Source organism: Monodon monoceros, unplaced genomic scaffold, assembly GCF_005190385.1.
Source record: "Monodon monoceros isolate NGI ecotype Baffin Bay Population unplaced genomic scaffold, NGI_Narwhal_1 Super_Scaffold_2, whole genome shotgun sequence".
Classification (NCBI taxonomy): domain Eukaryota; kingdom Metazoa; phylum Chordata; class Mammalia; order Artiodactyla; family Monodontidae; genus Monodon; species Monodon monoceros.
The window spans coordinates 19761086-19783947 of NW_021703776.1; the positions used below are offsets into that span (position 1 = coordinate 19761086).

Below are 22862 nucleotides of genomic sequence, written 5' to 3' on the forward strand. Positions count from 1 at the left end.
GTAAAATAATGGAAGATAACATTCTTAAAGGGAACTAATAATCTAGGAATGCGGAAACTGTTAAATGCATCAGAAACTCCATTTAAAGTATCCTGAGAGTTCAAAACCCCACGCATTTATGAAAATCTGGGGCTAAACTCAGAAAAAAATTTTTTTAAACAGAAACCCTTATTGAGATAAAAGGATTTATCTCACACGTGGAAAGATACTGCAAATGATGGCTGAAAAGTCCACCAGAGCATGGCAGACTTGAAGTTAAGCTCTCTTCCATGAATTTGAAATGGACTTTGCAAGTCCTAACATTACTAATAGGAGAGTGTTAAAATATTATATGAACTGGTGGGCTATAGAGAGGGACAGGCCAAACGGTGCTCTAGACTTTAGCATAGAATTCTAGTGTTCTGAAGCTCAAGGAATCTTAGAACCATTTAAACCACTCTGTACTTTTATAAGTGAGGAAACTAAGGCCCAGAGGGCTTAAATGATTAGTTCAAAGTCCCATGCCATCTCAGCAAACTAATCTAACTCATCTAGTTTTACAGAAACGAAGAGTAGAAGTGGAGAACTGCTGTTCTAAATAGTTGATTGGCAACGTGACAGTGGGAAAAATTGTTTTCAAATGATTTTTGCTGTATTTCACTGCATCTGGACAATGTAATGGTACTTAAGAGGAAAATGTAACACCATTAGGGAGTCTCCTTTTAGAGGTATTAGTGTCAAGCAATGTCAATTTCCCCCAGTTTCAGACCCTGGTTCCAAAGGTTCTAGCAGGTTCCTAAGAAATCTACCTAGTAGTACATTCAATTGTATAAAGTAAAAAGAACAAACACTATCTTTCAAAACAAAGATCCCAGAGAGGACTAACAACTTGCATATAGGACAAGATTGTAACTACAATAACAAATGGGGTTATAATGCATGTAACCCACTAGAAGAAAAAGCCAAGAGGTTCCTGTAAGGCTAAACCATGGTTTACCTACTGCAGTTCATTTAAGGATTAAACATGCATTTACATAAAACTTTATCCATGAATATGATCTAGTCAGGCTTTCAAAAGGTCTTTGACAAAGTGATAGAATAAAGTTTATTAAAATAAAACGGTTAAGTGTTAACATTTCTAATATTGGGTTATATTTCTTATATGGTGATGAGTCACATTTGATCAACAACTACAAATCATTCAGAAGTATTGAAACCTACCATGGTGATGACATACATGGCCTCTTAATATCCATCACTTATTAATTTTAAAATGCTTCTTTGGATGAGAGAAAGGGCTGACCAAAGTCTGAGGCTACATATCAGGAAGCCACTGCTTTCTGCCATTTATCTTTGAGTCTACAGGTTCCAGGCCTTTTTATTTTCATTCTTTGGAGCCTGAAAAATCATACTATTTTTAGGTGCTCTGAGATCTTAGATGAAAGCGTTTACCGATATGCTAACTATATGATCATACAACTGAGTTTGGCCTAGCTCTAAAAAATGTAACCTTTTAAAAATTGGTATGTATTGATTTTCAGTGACCTAAAAGAAAATAAAACAGGGGGAATACAAGCACATGGAAATACAGAATTATTTAATTATTAGTTGCATAAGATCAGCTGTTCTATTCAAGTTCATGAAAAAAAATTTTTCTCTTTCTCGTCATCCCTCTTTTTCTCCTCCCTGCTTTTGGAGTGTGTGTGTGTGTGTGTGTGTGTGTGTGTGCACTCGAATGTTGTGGCTTTTAACCTCCTTTTACCTCTTCCAAGGATCCAAGGTTCACACTTCTGGGCATGTAGTAATCCTTCTCCTCCTTCCCTCCTCCAGCCCAATTATTAAGTTCCAAAAGAGATGAAACAAAGAAGGGGGAGGAGAAAGTGACACATGAGTCAATTTCACAATTCCTTATCTGGATTTACAAGAGAGGGGGAAGAGAATAAACTAAGGTGGTTAAACTGAGATGTTTAGGTTATCCTAAATTTATCAGGAAATTTTTTCTTATTACTTTAGAAGGTAACTATAGGAGATTTTCTTTTTAGCTTAAAACATTGAAAACTACATAATGATTTAATGAGAAAAAGGAGGAGATAAGCATTTTTACCCTGATTTGGTTTTGCACAAATCATGAACATTACAGGAATAAAAAATTACCTCATTTTAGTTTTACTGGAAACCACAGCACATGCAGTTTGAGTGTCTGGAGCCTCAGATGTATTGACTTTTTAGAATCTGGTTTTAATTACTTTCTCCAACTTTAGTTTTGTTCTGAGAACTTTAGACATTCAACGATCATGTTAAACTAAAATTATTTGGTGCTCTTGAAAGACACATTTATTTTGGAAGCAATGTTTGATACAGTCATAATTGAGCATTTCTTAAGAAACCTTTTCCTTGAGCATTTTGCGAATTTAAATAACAGACTGTCAAGTTTGGCAAAAGATTGGTCTAACTGGGATGTTACAATACAAATAAGTTGGAAGCTCTGTCTTATTAAGTTGTTTGGATAGAACCAAAGGAATAAATAAAATTATTTACTCTAGTTGCTTTTTACATTCCCTTAATCTAGTTTTTATTTCTCACTCCCTTTTTTGGGGAATGAAGTATGCTATAAATACATTAATGCAATATCCATACATATGAATGTGCATATTTTTCTTTATGCAGGTTATTTGAGAGTGAAAACCTTGGCAATTGACCAAAATTTTTTATTATTTCAGTTTTCATATGTTGAGGTAGTTGATTAAGAAACAGCAATAAAGAGGAGAAAATCAGGTTTAGTTATGTCTCACCACCAGGGCTTACACATGTATGTACGCACTGAAAATATGCCTGTGTGTTTACATGTAAGTATGTATGTAAATGTATACCTATGTGTAGTGTATGTGTGCAAATTAAATATTTACAAGTTTTAGCATGTTAGATTACATATATTTACATGTAAATACATGTAAGTATATACCTAATTGTCTAGCACACGTGTGTAAATTAAATATATGTACACATCTTAGTGGTTGTTAGACTACATGAATATGTCAATGTGTGTGGATACTTATTATGCCCAAATTGTGTATAGAGATGTTATAAGATTATTTATTCCTGGGCTAACACCAAATAAATGATGGTCAATATTCAAGACAAATAAAATTAGTTTGTTAAAGAATTACCTTTTTGTTTATACTTTAACTTTAAAAATTAAATATCTATATAAATGGTAAGGCTCTTTTTCCTACGGTAAGGAAATTCAGAATATGCTCTTAGAAGAAGTAATTTTTCTTTTTACAAACAAAAAAATTTTATTGAAGTACAGTTGAATTATAATGTTGTGTGAATTTCTGTTTCACAGCAAAATGACAGTGATAAATTTATATATACATTCTTTTTCTTTTAACATCCTTATTGGAGTATAACTGCTTTACAATGTTGTGTCAGTTTCTGCTGCATAACAAAGTGAATAAGCTATACATATACATATATTCCCATAATCCCTCCCTCTTGCATCTCCTTCCCACCCTCCCTATGCCATCCCTCTAGGTGGTCACAAAGCACCGAGCTGATCTCCCTGTGCTATGTAGCTGCTTCCCACTAGCCATCTATTTTACACCGGGCAATGTTTATAAGTCAGTGCTACTCTTTCACTTCGTCACATCTTACACTTCCTCCTCCGCTTGTCCTCAAGTCCATCCTCCGTGTCTGTATCTTTATTCCTGTCCTGCCCCTAGGTTCTTCAGAACCATTTTTTTTTCTTTTTAGATTCCATATATATGTGTTAGCATACGATATTTGTTTCTCTCTTTCAGACTTACTTCACTCTGTATGACAGAATCTAGGTCCATCCACCTCACTAAAAATAACTCAATTTCATTTCATTTTATGGCTGAGTAATATCCCATTGTATCTATGTGCCACATCTTCTTTACCCATTCTTCTGTCGGTGGACACTTAGGTTACTTCCATGTCCTGGCTATTGTAAACAGTGCTGCAATAAACATTGTAGTACATCTCTTTTTGAATTATGGTTTTCTCAGGGTCCTTCCCAGTAGTGGGATTGCTGGGTCATAAGTAGTTCTATTTTTACTTTTTCAAGGAACCTCCATATTGTTCTCCATAGTGGCTGTATCAATTTACATTCCCACCAACAGTGCAAGAGGGTTCCCTTTCCCCACACCCTCTCCAGCATTTACTATTTGTAGATTTTTTGATGATGGTCATTCTGACCGGTGTGAGGTGATATCTCATTGTAGTTTTGATTTGCATTTCTCTAATGATTAGTGATGTTGAGCGTCCCTTCATGTGTTTGTTGGCAATCTGTATATCTTCTTTGGAGAAATGTCTATTTACATCTTCTGCCCATTTTTGGATTGGGTTTTTTTTTGATATTGAGCTGCATGAGCTGCTTGTATATTTTGGAGATGAATCCTTTGTCAGTTGCTTCATTTGCAAATATTTTCTGCCATACTGAGGGTTGTCTTTTCGTCTTGTTTATGGTTTCCTTTGCTGTGCAAAAGCTTTTAAGTTTCATTAGGTCCCATCTGTTTATTTTTATTTCCATCTCTCTAGGAGGTGGGTCAAAAAGGATCTTGCTGTGATTTATGTCATAGAGTGTTCTGCCTATGTTTTCCTCTAAGAGTTTTATAGTGCCTGGCCTTACATTTAGGTTTTTAATCCATTTTGAGTTTATTTTTGTGTATGGTGTTAGGAAGTGTTCTAGTTTCATCCTTTTACATGTAGCTGTCCAGTTTTCCCAGCACCACTTATTGAAGAGGCTGTCTTTTCTCCATTGTATATTCTTGCCTCCTTTATCAAAGATAAGGTGACCCTATGTGCATGGGTTTATCTCTGGGCTTTCTATCCTGTTCCATTGATCTATCTTTCTGTTTTTGTGCCAGTAACATACTGTCTTGATTACTGTAGCTTTGAAGTATAGTCTGAAGTCAGGGAGCCTGATTCCTCCAGCTCCGTTTTTCTTTCTCAAGATCGATTGGCTATTCAGGGTCTTTTGTATTTCCATACAAACTGTGAAATTTTTTTCTGTGAAAAATGCCATTGGTACTTTGATAGGGATTGCATTGAATCTGTAGATTACTTAGGGTAGTATGGTCATTTTCACAATGTTGATTTTTCCAATCCAAGAACATGGTATATCTCTCCATCTGTCTGTATCACCTTTAATTTCTTTCATCAGAGTCTTATAGTTTTCTGCATACAGGTCTTTTGTCTCCTTAGGTAAGTTTATTCCTAGGTATTTTATTCTTTCTGTTGCAGTGGTAAATGGGAGTGTTTCCTTAATTTCTCTTTCAGATTTTTCATCATTAGTGTATAGGAATGCCAGAGATTTCTGTGAATTAATTTTGTATCCCGCTACTTTACCAAATCCACTGATTAGCTCTAGTAGTTTTCTGGTAGCATCTTTAGGATTCTCCATGTATAGTATCATGTCATCTGCAAGCAGTGACAGTTTTACTTCTTCTTTTCTGATTTAGATTCCTTTTATTTTTTTGTCTTCGCTGATTGCTGTGGCCAAAACTTCCAAAACTATGTTGAATATTAGTGATGAGAGTGGGCAACCTTGTCTTGTTCCTGATTTTAGTGGAAATGGTTTCAGTTTTTCACCATTAAGAACGATGTTGGCTGTGGGTCTGTCATATATGTCCTTTATTATGTTGAGGTAAGTTCCCTCTATGCCTACTTTCTGGAGGGTTTTTTTTTATCATAAACGATGTTGAATTTTGTTGAAAGCTTTATCTGCATCTATTGAGATGATCATATGGGTTTTATCCTTCAATTTGTTAATATCGTGTATCACATTGATTTGTGTGTATTGAAGAATCCTTGCATCCCTGGGATAAACCCTACTTGATCATGGTGTACGATCCTTTTAATGTGCTGTTGGATTCTGTTTGCTAGTATTTTGTTGAGGATTTTTGCATCTACGTTCATCAGTGATATTTGCCTGTAGTTTTCTCTCTTTGTGACATCTTTGTGTGGTTTTGGTATCAGGGTGATGGTGGCCTCATAGAATGAGTTTGGGAGTGTTCCTCCCTCTCCTATATTTTGGAAGAGTTTGAGAAGGACAGGTGTTAGCTCTTCTCTAAATGTTTGATAGAATTCACCTGTGAAGCCATCTGGCCCTGGGCTTTTGTTTGTTGGAAGATTTTTAATCACAGTTTCAATTTCAGTGCTTGTGATTGGTCTGTTTATATTTTCTGTTTCTTCCTGGTTCAGTCTCAGAAGGTAGTGCTTTTCTAAGAATTTGTCCATTTCTTCCAGGTTGTCCATTTTATTGGCCTATAGTTGCTTGTAGTAATCTCTCATGATTCTTTGTATTTCTGCAGTGTCACTTGTTACTTCTCCTTTTTCATTTCTAATTCTATTGATTTGAGTCTTCTCCAAGACCCAAGAAAAATCATGATGAGTCTGGCTAATGGTTTATAAATTTTGTTTATCTTCTCAAAGAACCAGCTTTTGGTTTATTGATCTTTGCTATTGTTTCCTTCATTTCTTTTTCATTTATTGTTGATCTAATCTTTATGATTTCTTTCCATCTGCTAACTCTGGGGCTTTTTGGTTCTTCCTTCTCTAATTGCTTTAGGTGTAAGGTTTGGTTGTTTACATGAGATGTTTCTTGTTTTTTTTTTTTTCGATACACGGGCCTCTCACTGTTGTGGCCTCTCCCGTTGCGGAGCACAGGCTCCGGACGCGCAGGCTCAGTGGCCATGGCTCACGGGCCCAGCCACTCCGCGGTATGTGGGATCTTCCCGGACTGGGGCACGAACCCGTGTCCCCTGCATCGGCAGGCAGACTCTCAACCACTACGCCACCAGGGAAGCCCTGTTTCTTGTTTCTTGATGTAGGATTGTATTGCTATAAACTTCCTTCTTAGAACTTCTTTTGCTGCATCCCATAGGCTTTGGGTCGTCGTGTTTTCATTGTCATTGGTTTCTAGGTATTTTTTGATTTCCTCTTTGATTTCTTCAGTGATCTCTTGGTTATTTAGTAGTGTATTGTTTAGCCTCCATATGTTTATATTTTTCTTCAGTTTTTTTTCCTGTAATTGATATCTAGTCTCATAATGTTGTGGTCAGAAAGGATATTTGAGATAGTGTAGTTATGAATTCAGTTTATAAGTTAGAATTGTGGAAGTTGTATTTCAGCCTTTGAAGCAGCACAAAATAGTCTTCATTATAGAAAACAGTTCTTGGTAGCACAAGATTTTTCTGTAATTATCCATAGGAAACCCCACCCCACCCCCAAACAGAAGTTGGTAGCAGGATTAATCAGAATGTAATGAGGCAAATAGTCAAGAGATGGTGTTATGAGTATGCACCATGAGGTGAGCTTTTTTGAGACTGGGAGCTGCCACCTGTCGAGGTGGTTTAAATCAGGATTTTGGCAGAAGCACATTATTGTGACAGTCAGTAAATGTTAGTGAAACTCAGTCTCTTCTACATACCCAACTTAGGAATGCAGTCATTAAGCCCCCATACTGTGACTCAGCTCATAAGATACAGAGAAGAAATTATTTAACTCACTAAGCGATTTGGAAGTTGTCTTCAAGATTGTTAACCCACAGCAAAATTGGTTGATACATGGGATGGAAGTCAAAATCGGTAATTTTTAATTTTCTCTCCATTTTCACTATAAAAGATTAAGAATCTCAGTCTAACATTTTCTGAGAAAAGAAAATCAACAGCATTGATATATGTGTGATTCTGTAACACTGTAGCCAGGAGAGCATATAATAATCTTATCAGTAGGGGGGAAATGGAATTTCATGAATGATTATGTTGAAAAATGCCTGCAGACTTAAGTACTTAATACGACTTACATGTCTCTAAAGGAAAATATGAATTATAAAAGAGGAAAAGTTCTGACTTATTTCTCAGATCTGCACTGATTTATGCCAAGCATAATGCCTTGGACTCATCTTTGTGCCTCAGATTTTCCATGAGTGAGAATGCTACCATGAATGTATCATAGACCTTGTAATCATTTTTATAAGTTATTCTTAATTTAAAACCTCTGAGAAAGTTTAACTTCAAAGAATATCAGAGCTTTAAAAAAAGGCTTAAAGCAGAAGTGATTCAAGCAGTCCAAGATATTGACAGATGCTACTGAAAAGGGTTTGCAGACACCAAGAGCCTTGAATCTCCCTTTGAAGCTTGTTTCATCTTTCAATAAACTATTCTTATTGTTTAAATATTCCTTCTTGCTTTACATTTTCTCCGGTTCCTTAAACTCTAACTGTTCTCTAAGCAGAAAACAATGTTATCCTACCCCTTGCAACATAAGAATTCCTGTATTATTAAAATAATTCTTTATATCCTTGAAGATACCTATAAAGGGTTGAGCAAGCAACTAGTATTTATTGAGAACTTACTGTATTCTAAATATGATGCTTGTGAAAGGAGTATAAAAAGCTAGCAGGGTTCCAGACAGTACCTCTGAGAGGCTTATTGCATTCTAATTGAAAAACTTGTTGAATCTGAGCTGAGCTTCAAGACCACCAGTTCCAATCCTTTAAAGCTAGATTTCCCTCTGCACCACACTAGTTGTGCCCTCTACGCTTGATTATCTCCAATGACAGGGACCTCAATATTTCCTGACAAACTGCTCCTTCCAATTTTTGACATCACTTAGTTGCTAGAGGAAACAAATCTCCATATAAATTTAGCCACAAAACAGAAATGAGTCAAGTACTATAAGTGCTGAATCAGTTGAAAAAGACAAGTTCTGTATGAGGTCAAAGGAAAGAGGAATCACTGTTGGTTGCTGTGGTCAGAAAAAGATGATTTAGGGTAAAATAACCAATATCTTTTAGTTTTCTCCAAAGTACAATACAAATGTGCATCTTTATTATTACTGGTATCATATGCAAATCCCAATAACAGTTAACATTTACTGAGTGCTTACTACATGCCAAGCATGCTATACTGTCTCTCAAGTAACACTGTATATACAATTTTATAGCTAGCTAGAGAATCTACTTTGTTCTAGGAACTATATCAGGTACATATATTATTTCATATAATCTACACAACTAAACTTTGATATGGGTCTTATCATTTGCATTTTACCCGAAGAGACGTTGTGGCTCAGCGAGTTTCAGTAACCCATAGTGGCAGAGCAAGGCTTCTAAACCCACTATATCTGATGCCACTGTCCTAGTCTTATCTACTGTGCTAAACTGCCCCTCCAGGAAACTTTCCCTCTTCTATTAACTTACTAAAGAAAACAGGTGGCTGACTAGTTCTATCCAGTCTTCCTTAGGGCTAAAATAAGGGGAAATTGGCATACTCAATGGGAGGGAAGCCCACTGGTGGTTTTACCTCTGGAGTCATCCTAATGGCTATTACTGATCCAACAGCCCAGGTCCTTCCCTCAGGTCTGAGAGGGAAATGTCTGATAGACATCCATTTTTACATATAAATAAGGAATGCCTTAATCCTCTAGGATTACTAAAATCTAATACTTGTAACTAAAAATGGTAAACTATCATATACCGAGGTCTCTAATTTAGTACTCTAAGAATTTGAGCTGCTTCACAATGAGGCTAAACTTGTAGAGTGATTGAGCACACGTTGATAGTTGTAATTCTTGTAATTTGGGGGATGGACTTTTCTTACTAGTATTAAGGTTATCTTGAATTGGTTATGGTTTCCAATTTCTACTCATCTTGACTTAAGATATTTTTGTTTCTTTCTTTCTTTTTTTTTTTTTTTTTTGCGGTACGCGGGCCTCTCACTGCTGTGGCCTCTCCTGTTGCGGAGCACAGGATCCGGATGCGCAGGCTCAGTGGCCATGGCTCACAGGCCCAGCTGCTCCGCGGCATCTGGGATCTTCCCGGACCGGGGCACAAACCCGTGTCCCCTGCATCGGCAGGCGGACTGTCAACCACTGCGCCACCAGGGAAGCCTGACTTAAGATATTTTTACAGTTACTGTTAGTTTACTTCTGCGGATCATTTTGTTCTTGTATAACTGCTGAACTATAAAATTTGACCATTATTTCCTCATGGATTCTTCTTATCACTCAGGTTTTTTGTTTGTTTGTTTTTTGTTTTTACTGAAAAGTAGGAATGAAAATTAAGAACTCCTGAGATAAAGGGAAGAATTTCCATGATTTCCAGACCTTTTCTAGCCCTAAAAATTTCAGATGAACATTTTGGCATTTCAGAATAATGCTGGAGGGTAGATATTTTCCCTAATTTGAAGAAGAGGACACTGAGGCTCAGAAAGATTGAGTGACTTGCTAAGGTTTCAAAGCTAATAAGGTGGTAGAATGAAATTAAAACTCAGGTCAGCCTGGTTCCAAAGACTGTGCTTTTTCCATTATATTATACTGTCAACCCCAGAGTGTTTGCCTTCCAATTCTCATCTCCAGATTTCTTTTCCTCCACTCATTGGACTGAATATAACTCTAATAATTACTAACCACATGGGTAAAATTCCATTAGCGCTAACCTCAGGAAAACCAAATTCTGCTAGCAGGAATTTGAATATTACTGAACTGTTAACTGGTGTGTGAGTATCTTTTGTTATAAAGAAATTCTGGACATAATGGCTTTTGTTTGCAACAAAATGTAACACACCTATATTTCAGAAACTGAAATGCATATTAGGTAAATTGCTATGGGTAAGATGGCTATAGATGTACACAACATTTGAATAAAGACTAAGAAAAAGAAAAAGAAAAAAACCTTTAACTTTGGAATCTCTTGCAGGCATTCTGCAAAGGCTCACTGATCTTGGAACATGGATGTCTCTTATTGCCCCCAGCTGTCAGATGAGATTATTAAAGCACCGGCCATTTATTGTATTAATCTCACATCTCTCAGCATTGCTGGCTGTCCAAAGGTATGTGCAGGAGTCAGCTCAGACATATCAGATTGAGGTACTGCCAAAGAACCCAGGCAGGGTAGCAATTAGCAGTTGGACTCACCAGAGAACTTGTTTTCTTTGCCATGTCTGTGGTATTCATTAGAGTTTTCTTCTTTCCCCAAATTGGAAATAGCTTTATGATTTCATTTGTGTCAAAGTAGAATCTGCAAGAAGTTAAAGACAACTCTTATACAAATATAAAAATGTGTCAAATATTTATTTAATTCAATGAGAGAACCAGCAAAATGGTAAAGTCAGTTCATAGAGCATTTGATCAAACTGGGTATTTACAGGAACTGAAGAAAGAATGTTGGAATATAATTGTTAGGTTAAATCCAAAATTGGTTAATGTCCTACAAGGTAATAAATCCATAACCTTGGAGTTATAGTTTCTACCAGACAGAAATAATTTGCATCTCTCCTGGGCAAAAATATAACAGAGTTTGGGCCCTAATCAGTACTAAACAGTATGTCAAACAAAAGCATAATTCCTTATAGAATTTCTCAGTTGGACCTGTTAAAACAATGTTCCGGTAAGACACTGAAAGGATATGCAATCATCTTTTGTCTTATTTTCAAGTGTTGCATAGTTTTTCTTGACATCTTTCTTTGAAAGGAATATATACTCATTGCAAAATCTTTGGACTACATATAAAAGTGTGAAGGACAAAGTAAAAATTCAAAGTCATACCACCAACCAGGACATAACCACTGCTGCATTTTATACTTATTCTAGAATTCTTTTCTATGTACAGAGATTATAAATAGTTACAGGTTTGTGCTTTGTCTTGTTTTTTAAAGAACAGAATCATACTTTCTATAATACATTGTAACCTACTTTCTTTTCTCTTAATATACTATGCATATATCCCCATGTCAAGAAATAGAGATCTCTGGCTCTGGATTAATATGGCAGATTGAATATACACACATAATTTTGTTCCCTCTTGAAACCCTACCAAAACTGCAGAAGAAGGGTGAGGGGTCACTTTGATAGGGAAAACAGTAGAGGAGACAAGAGCAACGAAATTTTGGAAACTCGAAAGTAGATGGACGAATTTAGCATACCAGAGATAGCTTTGAATCCTAAGACAACATAGAGAAAGCTGGGGAAAAAGTGGATTTACACCATAATCTTTAAACTTGGCAATACTGTGTACCTCTGGAACTAGCTTAAGAGGGTGGCTAGAATAAGGAAGCCTGGGTTAAAAGTTCTTGAGAAGTAGACAGATCTCTAGATCTCCTCCTCTATTCCATACCTCTGGGCAACTGCCCCTCCCCACTCTCACCAGATTTGAGATGTATTTCCTACAGCCAGATTTCTCAGCCTTGGCGTTACTCATATTTTGGACAAGATCATTCTTTGTAGTGGGGGATTGTTCTGTGTACTGTAGGATGTTTAACAGCATCCTTGCCCTCTATCCACTATATGTCAGTAGCACCTAGCCCCCCACACCTCCAGTCATAACAATAAAAAATGTCTCCAGATATTGCTAAATGTCCTCTGGGAGGGGGGGACTGAAATCTCTCTACTATCTGCTCTCCAGATAATAAAACAGAAGGTTGCTGAGCTGGGAGACTCATGTATAATTGAGAGCTTGGGTACAAAAATGAAAATGGGAATTAAGTGACTAAATGCTGAACGCAGAGACATTCAGCACTTTTCCAACAGAGCATTCAGAGTATGGGTGCCAGATCTCTGCCTCCAGGCAGCAGATTGGAAGCCTCTTTTCTGGGGACTCTGACTAGCCCAAGATGAAAGATTGAAAAATACTGACATATGTGGATTTTCCAACAAATAAGCCATCTAAACCATTGAAGTTTAATGTAGAGAAGGCCCATATCATGCACTCAGACCTTCCAATCAGCTTTTAGCTCTCCACTATTAATCATGAGCAGACATCAAGGACATAAGAGACTAGACTTAAGAGAAAAGCCTCTAAAGTGGAAGATAAAGACCAAACCAAATTAACAGGAAAAACTTAGAGGAAGTAAAATACTCAGAGGGAAGAAAACTAAAAAAAATCCTCAGAAATTGCAAGGTTATTAACAACCTTGTCCTCTTCTATTGTGCACACTGATGGGCTTCTGTTTACCAAAGCATCACCTGACATTTCAAGATGCCTTCATTCTAGCTAGTCTAAAAATTCAGCTTCTCAGTTGTTTAGTCTGGGTGGTGAGTAGATTAAGAAAGTGATGCTAGGAACTCCTGATTCCTCCATCATTAACTGTGCCACAATAAGGAAAAGGAGGCAGTGGTGGGAAAGACATGGTGAATCATGACATTAATCTGAAAAATTCACAGTAAAGCTCCTTTGTTCAATAGTGTACTTGTTTAGAACTAGGGAAACCCGATGCCTTTCCGGTCAACATCATCTGGTTCTAGAAGTGAGCTGGATCAAGGAACTCAGGACACTAGCAGCACTGACCATGAACCCTCTGCAGCTTGAGCAGTCATGGCTCGCAGGGTCCTTGCTTCCACTGCACACGGACACATGGGTAACACATGGCTCACTGGGAACTGCCTTGGCTGTAAAGCAGGCACAGATGTCGACTGGGCTTTTAAGAGGCTCCACTAATAAGGGAGGAAAGTAGGAGAATGAGAAAAGGAAAGACTCCAATGAGAACAGGAATTGAGGCAGAGAATTTTTTGTTGTTGTTTCGTTTCACTTTGGTTTGTTTTTTGGTAAGGAAAAACTGAGAGTTCCTTCTATAAATCGTGCGGTGGATATTGTCTTGCAGCCTAGAAACTAAGGAGGATATCACACAAGTAAGATATTATAAAATGAATCACTCTACACAGAAGATCTACGCTGAGAAAAAGGAAGGGGAGTAGTTATTTCAGAACCTCAATGTAAGGGAGGATTTAGCTTTACCATCTATGCAGGTGAAATGAGTATCCTGATTCAGAAGATGTAGTGACCTTAAGTTGGGCCAATGTGAACACTCCTCACAGCCTCAGAAATCATAAGGCTGTGGTCCTGTCTAATATATTTCAGTTCCATTGCTTCTGATGAGCCATGAAACACATTAGTGTCTGGCTCATCATTCTAGGCTAGGTTTCCCAAAAGCCCATGGGTCAATCTTGAATGGCCATCTTGTCCACCTCCTGGAAGGTCCCTTCAACCAGCTCGCCGCCAAGGTCAGTGAGTAGTACTGTGACCTCATCCCACCCAGCACTAAAATGAGAATAACATAATCTCTGCTCAGTAGGACTGAGATCAAGACCATGTATCTGGGAGTTAAGAGCATGGCCAGTCATCTCCACCTCCAGTTTCCAGCTCCCATAAGTCCCCAAAACATCACCTCAGTCACTGAACATTTGGGATTCTGATCTACAGGAAATGTTGGGCTCCTTTTCAGTTCCCCCGGTATCAATAAAACCTAGCACTCTGAGCTCTACCTATCCAGGATTTTTCCATCATCTCATTGTCTTTCCTTTTCTCTACAATTCTGAGGGTTAACCCCCACCCCCAGTGACATTAGATCTTCAGAGACCCACAAAGAATAGCAAAAATGTCTGAAGCATTTTTGTGAGAATCAGATGCAATGTTAAACCTTGATTCTTAGCAAGTTCTGGAAACAGGGCATGCTTAGACAATGACATCTATTTTTCCAAACATAAAAAGTATACATTTCAAACTGAAGGGTTTTTTGGCATAATTCTCTCAATTTTATGTTAAAAACAAGAGCTTAGCCTCATGGCATGTTTTTTAGAATGTTCAAACATTTAAAATAAGAAATTAAATCCAGTTGGAAAAAAATTCCTTTGGGGAGAGTAATCTAGTTGATTTTGCAGCAAGTCCCAGTTCAGCTATAAATTCAAAAGCTAAACCTTGAGTAAGTGAAGTAATCCAAGAAGTGGAGTTGAATTACCTCTGCAGAACATCTGGGCAAACTCTCAAGATACTGGAACCCTGAGCAGAAATTCTCAGAGTGAGATTCATGCAGTCTCTGTGGCTTCTACTCTTCTCTCCCCTGCTGCCTACAAACATCTGTCTTACCTACCTGTCCCTTTCCAGAACCAATTACTCCATACACAAATCATCAGAGATGTCCAGATCCCTTCTCACAGCAATCTGATCCTGTCTGCAGGTTAACTTCAGTGTATATATATATTTTATAGTTTTGTAACATGTGATGTCATTAAACTTATGTTTCTCAAATTGATGATGCCTTACAGTGGATTTCAAGTTTAAAGTTAAATCCCATTACTGCAGCATTTCATAAACTGCTCATATTGGTGTGACAGGTATTACCAGGGAAATTTTGATGAAGTTTCCAATCCCAAACAGACAACTCTAAAATGAAAATAACAGCAAGATCACAAATTCTATTAGTGCCACTTGAAACAGACATTTTACTGTTCTGGAAACAGACTTAAATCACTAACTTGAGTTATATAGGCTCATCACGTGACAAGCTAGTTAAAGAGAATCCACAATGGTTCTGATTCTATTTGTTATGGACGGAGTATTTATGTCCTTCCAAAATTCGTATGTTGAAACCCTCATCCCTGATGTGATAGTATTAGGAGGTGAGGCTTTGGGGGGCTAATTAGGTTTAGACCGAGGTCACAAGGGTAGAGCCCCCATGATGGAATTAGTGTCCTTAAAGAATAGGAAGAAACTAGAGCTCACTCTCTGCCATGTGAGGCTACAGCAAGAAGGTAGCCATCTGCAAACCAGGAAGAGGGCCCTCACCAGACACTGAACCTGCGGGTAACTTGATCTTGGACTCCTCAGCCTCTAGAACTGTGAGAAATAAATGTATGCTATTTAAACCATCTAGTCTGTGGTATTTTGTTATAGCAGCCCAAACTGACCAATACACTATTCTTCCCTGGGATGGAGTTTGTTGGAATACTCAGAGTTACTTTGGCTGTGTGTTTAGGTTACTGACTCAGCATTGGAGATGTTATCGGCAAAATGCCATGACCTGTACGTTTTGGATGTTTCCGGTTGTATCCTGCTTACTGACCAAATGCTTGTGAACCTTCAGATGGGCTGCAAACAACTCCGGATCCTAAAGATGCTATACTGCAGACATATTTCCAAGTAAGTATGTACCTGAATATGAAAAACTTTAAGAACTACTTTCTGAGAAAATAGAATATGTCACCACAGCATTCATAATACGTAGTGGTTTTCAGAGTTAGGAAGGTTTCATTTTATTTTTTACCTAATTGAAGCCAATATTTTGGGCTGAACCAAGGGAAGCTCCCTCTAAAATAGTCTTTGTGGCTTCACATTCCTTTCCCAGTAGCCCTTCTACTCTTAGTACTTCCCCTTCTTTGACCATGCAGATGCTCAAAGCCTTAACTCTGCTCCTCATAGAATAATCACTAGCTCTTCCTCTACTTCTCTCTCAAAATATTTCCATTCAGTTAATCTCCTCTAGGGGTTAAGAAACTAATCAGACTAAACTAGCTCACAATTATGGACAAATTATTAACAGTTATCCTAAGAGCCCCATCCCTCCCAAAGCTATTTGTTTGACAGTTGTTATTTAACTAAGATCTAGAGCTCAGAGTAAGGTATTCTGATGACTGCTACAGGCCAAATGCCTATTTACTCAATTTACAAAATGTTTCCAATGAAATAACAGTTGGGTAAATAAGCAATCTATAAAGGTAGAAGGTATTAGGTGTCCACCCTGTGAGTTTTTAGATAGAAAGCAGTTATTTGTTCCATTGTTCATTTTTTTTTCCTATTGACTGAAAGTAAAAATGTGCAAGTATTTTAACTGACCTCTTGAAGTAACCTGTGGAGTGTTCAAATGAGAATTCTTGACCAATCCCTGAAGGTCAGGTTCTTTTCTGAAGGTTGGAAAAATGAATACTAAGAATTAATATTATCAAAGTACAAAGTACATAATGTGTTCTAAGCATGTAGATTTCACAGAAGAACTTTCTTAATTAAGCAGCCCTGGCATGAGCTGAACCATGAGATCTGGTCACTTGATGCCTGAGGAAGAAAATGATTTCTGATCTAAGGATGTGTATGCTAAAATGAAATGAAAAACAAAACAAAAACAAAACTATTACTTGTAAAATAGGCACTCCCACTGGGCCCAGGCTTGCCAGGGAGGAAGGCAGCCAACTGAAGGTGGATCAGAAAAAAGGGAGCAGGTTCTTAAAAATTTTTGGAGAGGAGTAGAGACACAGCCCTTCTTGATAGGTCTGGAGACGACTGACATGGATATTATTAACTTCATTTAAAGTGTATACCATGAAATGAGGTCCTACGAGTCCCTGCTGACCCTGTCATATCGTTAAACAGCCAACTTTGGGCAAGATGACAGTAAATGAATTAATATATTACACAAAGGAGTTTAGCTTCTAATCTTTTGACTTTATTTTGCCGATCATTATTTTGGGGAGGTAATATTATTGAACTTCTAAAATGTAGCATTTTAAGTAGAATGAATGAAGACTTTCTAGCCAGGGCCTCTCTGATCCTAAACATGGTGAACGTAATCATGGTATGGGATGTTAAAGTGTAATAAATATGGTGCTTGGTCAAGAAGACCCAAGATATCTAGTAATTTCCAATTCCTGCCTTTGACTACCCACTCCTCTTGCAAGGTCCTTAGATAAAAATACGCAAAGAAAATAAAACAAGTAGGATTTTACTACTAGGGTTTGGCCCCCAAAACCCAATGCAAAACTCTAGTTAGCTAACTGAATCTATGGAAAATTCCTTTACGTAATCCAGGACAGCCAAAAGGCCTATTTTGTTTTCTACCACCAAGCCTGCCTGTCCCTATGAGCAAGAAGCAGACAGAGACTTGGCCCTAATACCTAGAAGGGAGCTGGCTTGTCTGCCCATCTCATTGTCTAAAGAGGCCAAACCAAGGTACTCTCCCTTATAGCTCCACTCCTGCTAAGATCCAGCAAGAAAGAGGCCTAGAATTCTCTGATTCTATCCTTGTCTAGCAATGGAGAAGGGCTATCCCCGCAGCAGGGTGGATAGACTAGTTAGGCTCCAGGAGCATCTGTTCTTGACATCCTGCTTCTAGGAGAGGATGCTGTTTGTCAGTCAAGCCCAAGATGCTTGGGCTTCAAAACTGATTAGAGAAGTGGTAAGGCCTGGCCACATTCTGCTGTTTGGGGTCAGCTCTAGAGACCGTAGAGCATCTTCTTCTCCACTTAGATCCATGGGATTCTTGGGTGGAACTGGAAGTGCTGCAGAGAATGTGGACCCTTCAAGACACAAGCTCATGATGACATCTAATCCCCTACCTATGTTCACTCTAAAAAAGCACAGTTGTTTGCTCTTGCTCCCTAAACAGCAAGAGCTTTGTTTTGTCTGGGTGAAATGGAACATTTGGTAGTTAGGATATAGGAGATTTTTCTTGGGAAGAAGTTCAATGACTTTGAATCACAAAGCAATGTATTCCCACACATCTGATTCCATTTGGACATAAAAGTATACAATGCAGCCCTTAAAATCCAATTATAGCCCTCAGAAGAAACTGTTTTATATACAAATTCCCCCATACTCAATGGAATCTGAAAACACTGCACCAGCTTTACAAATCAAAGAGGTCTGTTCAGCCCACCCTATCTGAACTAGGGGAGTAGCAAACTTTTGGTCAATGAGCAAATTGGCTGAAGCACTTCCAGCATGAGATATGCTGTTATTCTACAACCCCAGAGCCTGAAGGGATCCCAGAAAGTGATTCCAGAAGTCCCATGTGGAGACATAATAAAGGCTCCTTTAATTCAAGGAGAAATAAGTAATAACTGAGATTATAAATTTGACGGGAAAATCTAGCTGTCTACATTTGAAGCAGTTGTATTCAACTAACCTTTCAATTTATGGACCTCTGTGGGGAAAGCAAGACAGGCAATGGAGATGAAGAAAAGCATAGTGGAAAAGAGGGAGAAAGACCCAAACAATAGTCTCCACAACCCAGGAGGGTCTGAATCACAAAGAGGCAGAAGAGCCATTAAGTCTATAATTAGCAAAGAGCAAAGGGACCTTTCTGATATTTTTGTGTCTGGAGTCGAAAACTTTAAACTTTAGAGAGATGAGTAGAGAAAGTCTAGGTGGTCTTCAGAGCCCCAAACAGCAGTACAGAGATTCCTTGAGGACCTTATTTAGCAGTTCCTGGCAGCATAAATTACTACCTAGGTACTCTAAGATCTGTGTTGTTAGGAAATAAATCTCAGAGTTCTCCTCTCTAGCTCACGGAAAGGTCTTTGTGGTAAGGCCCTTGTAATTTGGACCTACTGAATTTTATTATTAATATGAACAAATAATATTACTTAACAATTATCACTTGCCATGTATGTGCTAAATCTTATTTTATGTTTATTATCTAATCCTCACAAATACCCTATTACCATAAAAATGAATAAGGAAACTGGTATAACCAGCTTAAATAACATACCCAAAGTCATACAAATAAAAGACAGAGCCATACTTTGTACCTAGATCTTATCACTATTATGCTGCTCTTTTATCTTTAGATTAGTGATTTTCAAGTTTTTTAAGGCTCTAACATTCAAGAGATTTGATCAATAAGGGGAGACAAGTACTGTTTGCCCAATTTACTTGCTGATGCATAAATAAGAGGCTGATTACAAGTAGTCTTTGATGTAGGCTCCAAATTCCCCTTTCTTTCAGCTTACTCAAGAAACTAGAAGGAAATGTGAGGGCAAGTGATGTTATTACAGGGATAACCTTGAATCCCCTTTAATTTATAAAAAACAAAAATCACTTACAAACTTCAAAATATCATTATTATTAACCAGCTGATACTTTACAACTGTGTGGCATATCGTGTTTGAAAATCATTGTTCTATACTGATCCAAAGAAACCTCTCTCGCCAGGTTAAATGTGTAATGACTAACCATTGCAGTAGACGGCTTCAATTCCCAAATCATTTCCTACAAGTTCTTGGAGTCACTCAGGCCTAAGTACCTGAGCAGAAGGTACTCAAAGGATCCCACATGCACTTGAAGAAACTTAGAACACACAGTGAGTCCTAAGTAGACATTTTCTTTTCAATATTTCCCAGCTCCCATCTATACTAGAGCATTAAGCTATTAAAAGAGAGAGAGGGAGTTTGAGACAAACAGACAGACATGTTTCTGGCAGGAGCATTCAGTTTCTACATTTTCAAGTTTCCTGATACTTTTCAAAAATGCTTGTGTTTACATTATGCAAAAATAATATCCTACTTAGAGGACACAGAAAGATTATACAAGAAGTTTAAAACATAGGATCACACTTTTTTTTCTTTTGCGGTACGCGGGCCTCTCACTGTTGTGGCCTCTCCCGTCGCGGAGCACAGGCTCCGGACGCGCAGGCTCAGCGGCCATGGCTCACGGGCCTAGCCGCTCCACGGCATGTGGGATCTTCCCGGACCGGGGCACGAACCCGTGTCCCCTGCATCGGCAGGCGGACTCTCAACCACTGCACCACCAGGGAAGCCCAGGATCAAACTTTTAAAAAAAGATTAAAAAATTAACAGAATATAAAATTTTATATATTTGACTATAAACTTATCATTTTCAAATTTCAGAATAAGTGTTTCTCGAAAGAGAAGACACCTGTTTGCCAAGTTTTAATCCACAAGGATTGGTGGCTCAGAACTAGAAATTAGTATAACAATTGTTTTTATTCAAATTGTTTTTTAAACTTCTTTAAAGTTTTGCAAGTGCAAATGTATTAGCCAAACAGCAATGTGGTAAGAGACAGAATTGGCAATGCTTTGGTTGTCTCCCTGCTGAGTTTGCTTACAGTTATTTTAAAACACCTAAGATTTGATTCAAGTGAAACAGTATTTCAAACAACTGATGTACCTTAGCCTTTTTGATTTCATTACGCTACTAGAACTCATATAGCCATTGAGCACAAACTTAAGCCAAAGTATATGATAATATCAGCCTCCATATCAATGACTGTTTCCAAACTGCTGCAATTAATAACTCATCGTAATATACAGCAAAAACAGGCAAAGTAGCCCGTATGTGGGCAAACATTACTCATTTCTGATCCTAGGGAAGCTGCCAATTACTCATTTCCTGTTTGGTACTGGTCTGAAGATTCAAAACAACTTTCTAGGAAAATCCTTCTGTCTTGGAAATGACATTATTTTCAAGTTAGATATACTTTTTTTTTCTGATGCTGCAATATTGTGCTTTACAAGACATATACATTTGGTCATTCAGATGATCAAAATATATTTCTCATATATATTTGGAGAGTGGTATGCCTGGAGAGAGCACAGAAGCTCAGCATCCTTTCCCTATACCTTGCCCTATGCATCTCTGATACCTGGTTGTTCTTGAGTAATATCCTTTAATGAACCAGTGACCCAGCAAGTAAAATGTTTGTGTCCTGTGAGCAGCTCTAGCTGGTAGATCAGAAGCCCAGGTAACAACCTGGTATCTGAAGTGAAGGGTGATCTGTGGAACTGAGCCCTTAATTTGTGGAATCTAACACGATTTCCAGGTAGATAGCATCAGAATTGAGTTGAATTATAGGACATCCAGCTGGTGTCTGAGAATTGCTTGGTGGTGTCGGGAATGCCCTCCTCCCACCATGTTGGAATTGGGGTCCTGAACAACTTTTAGATGACTTCTTTGCTTCCTTCCTCCTAAGAGAGACCGTAACAATATTTTTAGTCATTTTGACCATGGAACACCTTTTGAGACTTCGATGAAAGTCACAAACCCTCCCCTCAAAAAAATACATAGTAGATAAAAAACTGCATGAATTTTCAGGGAGTTCGTGGGCTTCCCTGAAGTTCATCCATGTATCCAACAGGGATCTGTGGACTCTAGGTTAAGAGCTCCTGCTCTGTTGCATGGCCAGCCTTCACAGGTTGGTTGGTTAGGATACTCCCTCATCAAAGAAACTGGAAATATCAGACAGAGTGCTCATTTAAGAGTGCTATAGAGTGCCCTCAGTGTTCCTACGCCATGGCCATGCAGTTTCCTTACCCATTTACTGTATCTGTTAATCTCTGAACTGGATGAACCAGAGAACTATTGAGCTACTTAAGCTTTGGGATCCTGATTATTAGCACAATTTACCCACATCCTCCCCATCAGGAAGGCAAGAGAGATGTGAAATGAATTCAAGTTGTGACAGTGAGTTCTTTAATTCCAAATGTGATCTAGTTTGAAAATTCTGCACTAGTGATTACTTCTGCAACTAGCTAATGCTCACCACTGTTATTACAGAGAAGCAGCTAAGAGAATGTCATCTATAGTTCAGCAGCAGGAATATAATGCTACTGACCCTCCACTTTGGTTTGGCTATGATTGCGAAGGCAAGCCTCTTCCAGAGCAACAAGATATAACACAACTTAAAGATTCAGAATTGATGGCGGAAGAGTCAACATACAGTAGTGAAGAGGAAGCAGTATGACCTTCAACCTCAAGCAGGAAGAACAAAAAATGTAGAACTTGGCAACTTCATTTCGTCCAAGTATTTTTACTAGCTGGATCTTAACTGTGTAAACAAACAGCAAATCATCTCCAGATTCTTATTCCAGCTACAAATGTTTCTAAATACATCTATAAGTTCTTCTGTCTAATAATCATGATTTTAAAAAGCCAAATCAAGCACTGCTACCATGTAAATTTTCCACTTAAATTTACCTTAATCAAACCAATAGTTTTGATGAGATTATCAAATTTAAGGTTACAGTTGTACGAAACAATCCTGAGAAATGTGATGTTATTGACAAGGAATTTAGAAGCTTCTCTTTAGAAAAGAAAGCAGAAGGCTATATAAATCAGAGTAAGAGTTTGAGTAAGCGCAATGACTTCAAGGATCTATGTATATTTTACATATAGTAGTCAGTACATGTTTATCCCAGACTCCTAATTTATCTCTCCCCCTACCACCTTTCCCCTTTGGTAACCGTAAGTTTGCTTTCTATGTCTGTGGGTCTATTTTTGTTTTGTAAATAAGTTCATTTGTATCTTTTCCTTTTTTAGATTCCATGTATAAGAGATGTCATATGATATTTGTCTTTGT

General features: G+C 37.9%; 1 protein-coding gene across 1 annotated transcript in view; it reads left to right on the top strand.

Moving 5' to 3' along the window:
* The window catches only part of FBXL13 (F-box and leucine rich repeat protein 13), a 165190-nt gene extending 142943 nt beyond the window's left edge, over positions 1-22247 (top strand). Inside the window, exons 11-12 of the mRNA XM_029234023.1 lie at positions 15753-15916; positions 22061-22247. Of these exons, the coding sequence (XP_029089856.1) occupies positions 15753-15916; positions 22061-22247 (351 nt within the window). The remainder of the gene's footprint in view (positions 1-15752; positions 15917-22060) is intronic.
* The last annotated feature ends 615 nt before the right edge of the window (positions 22248-22862 follow it).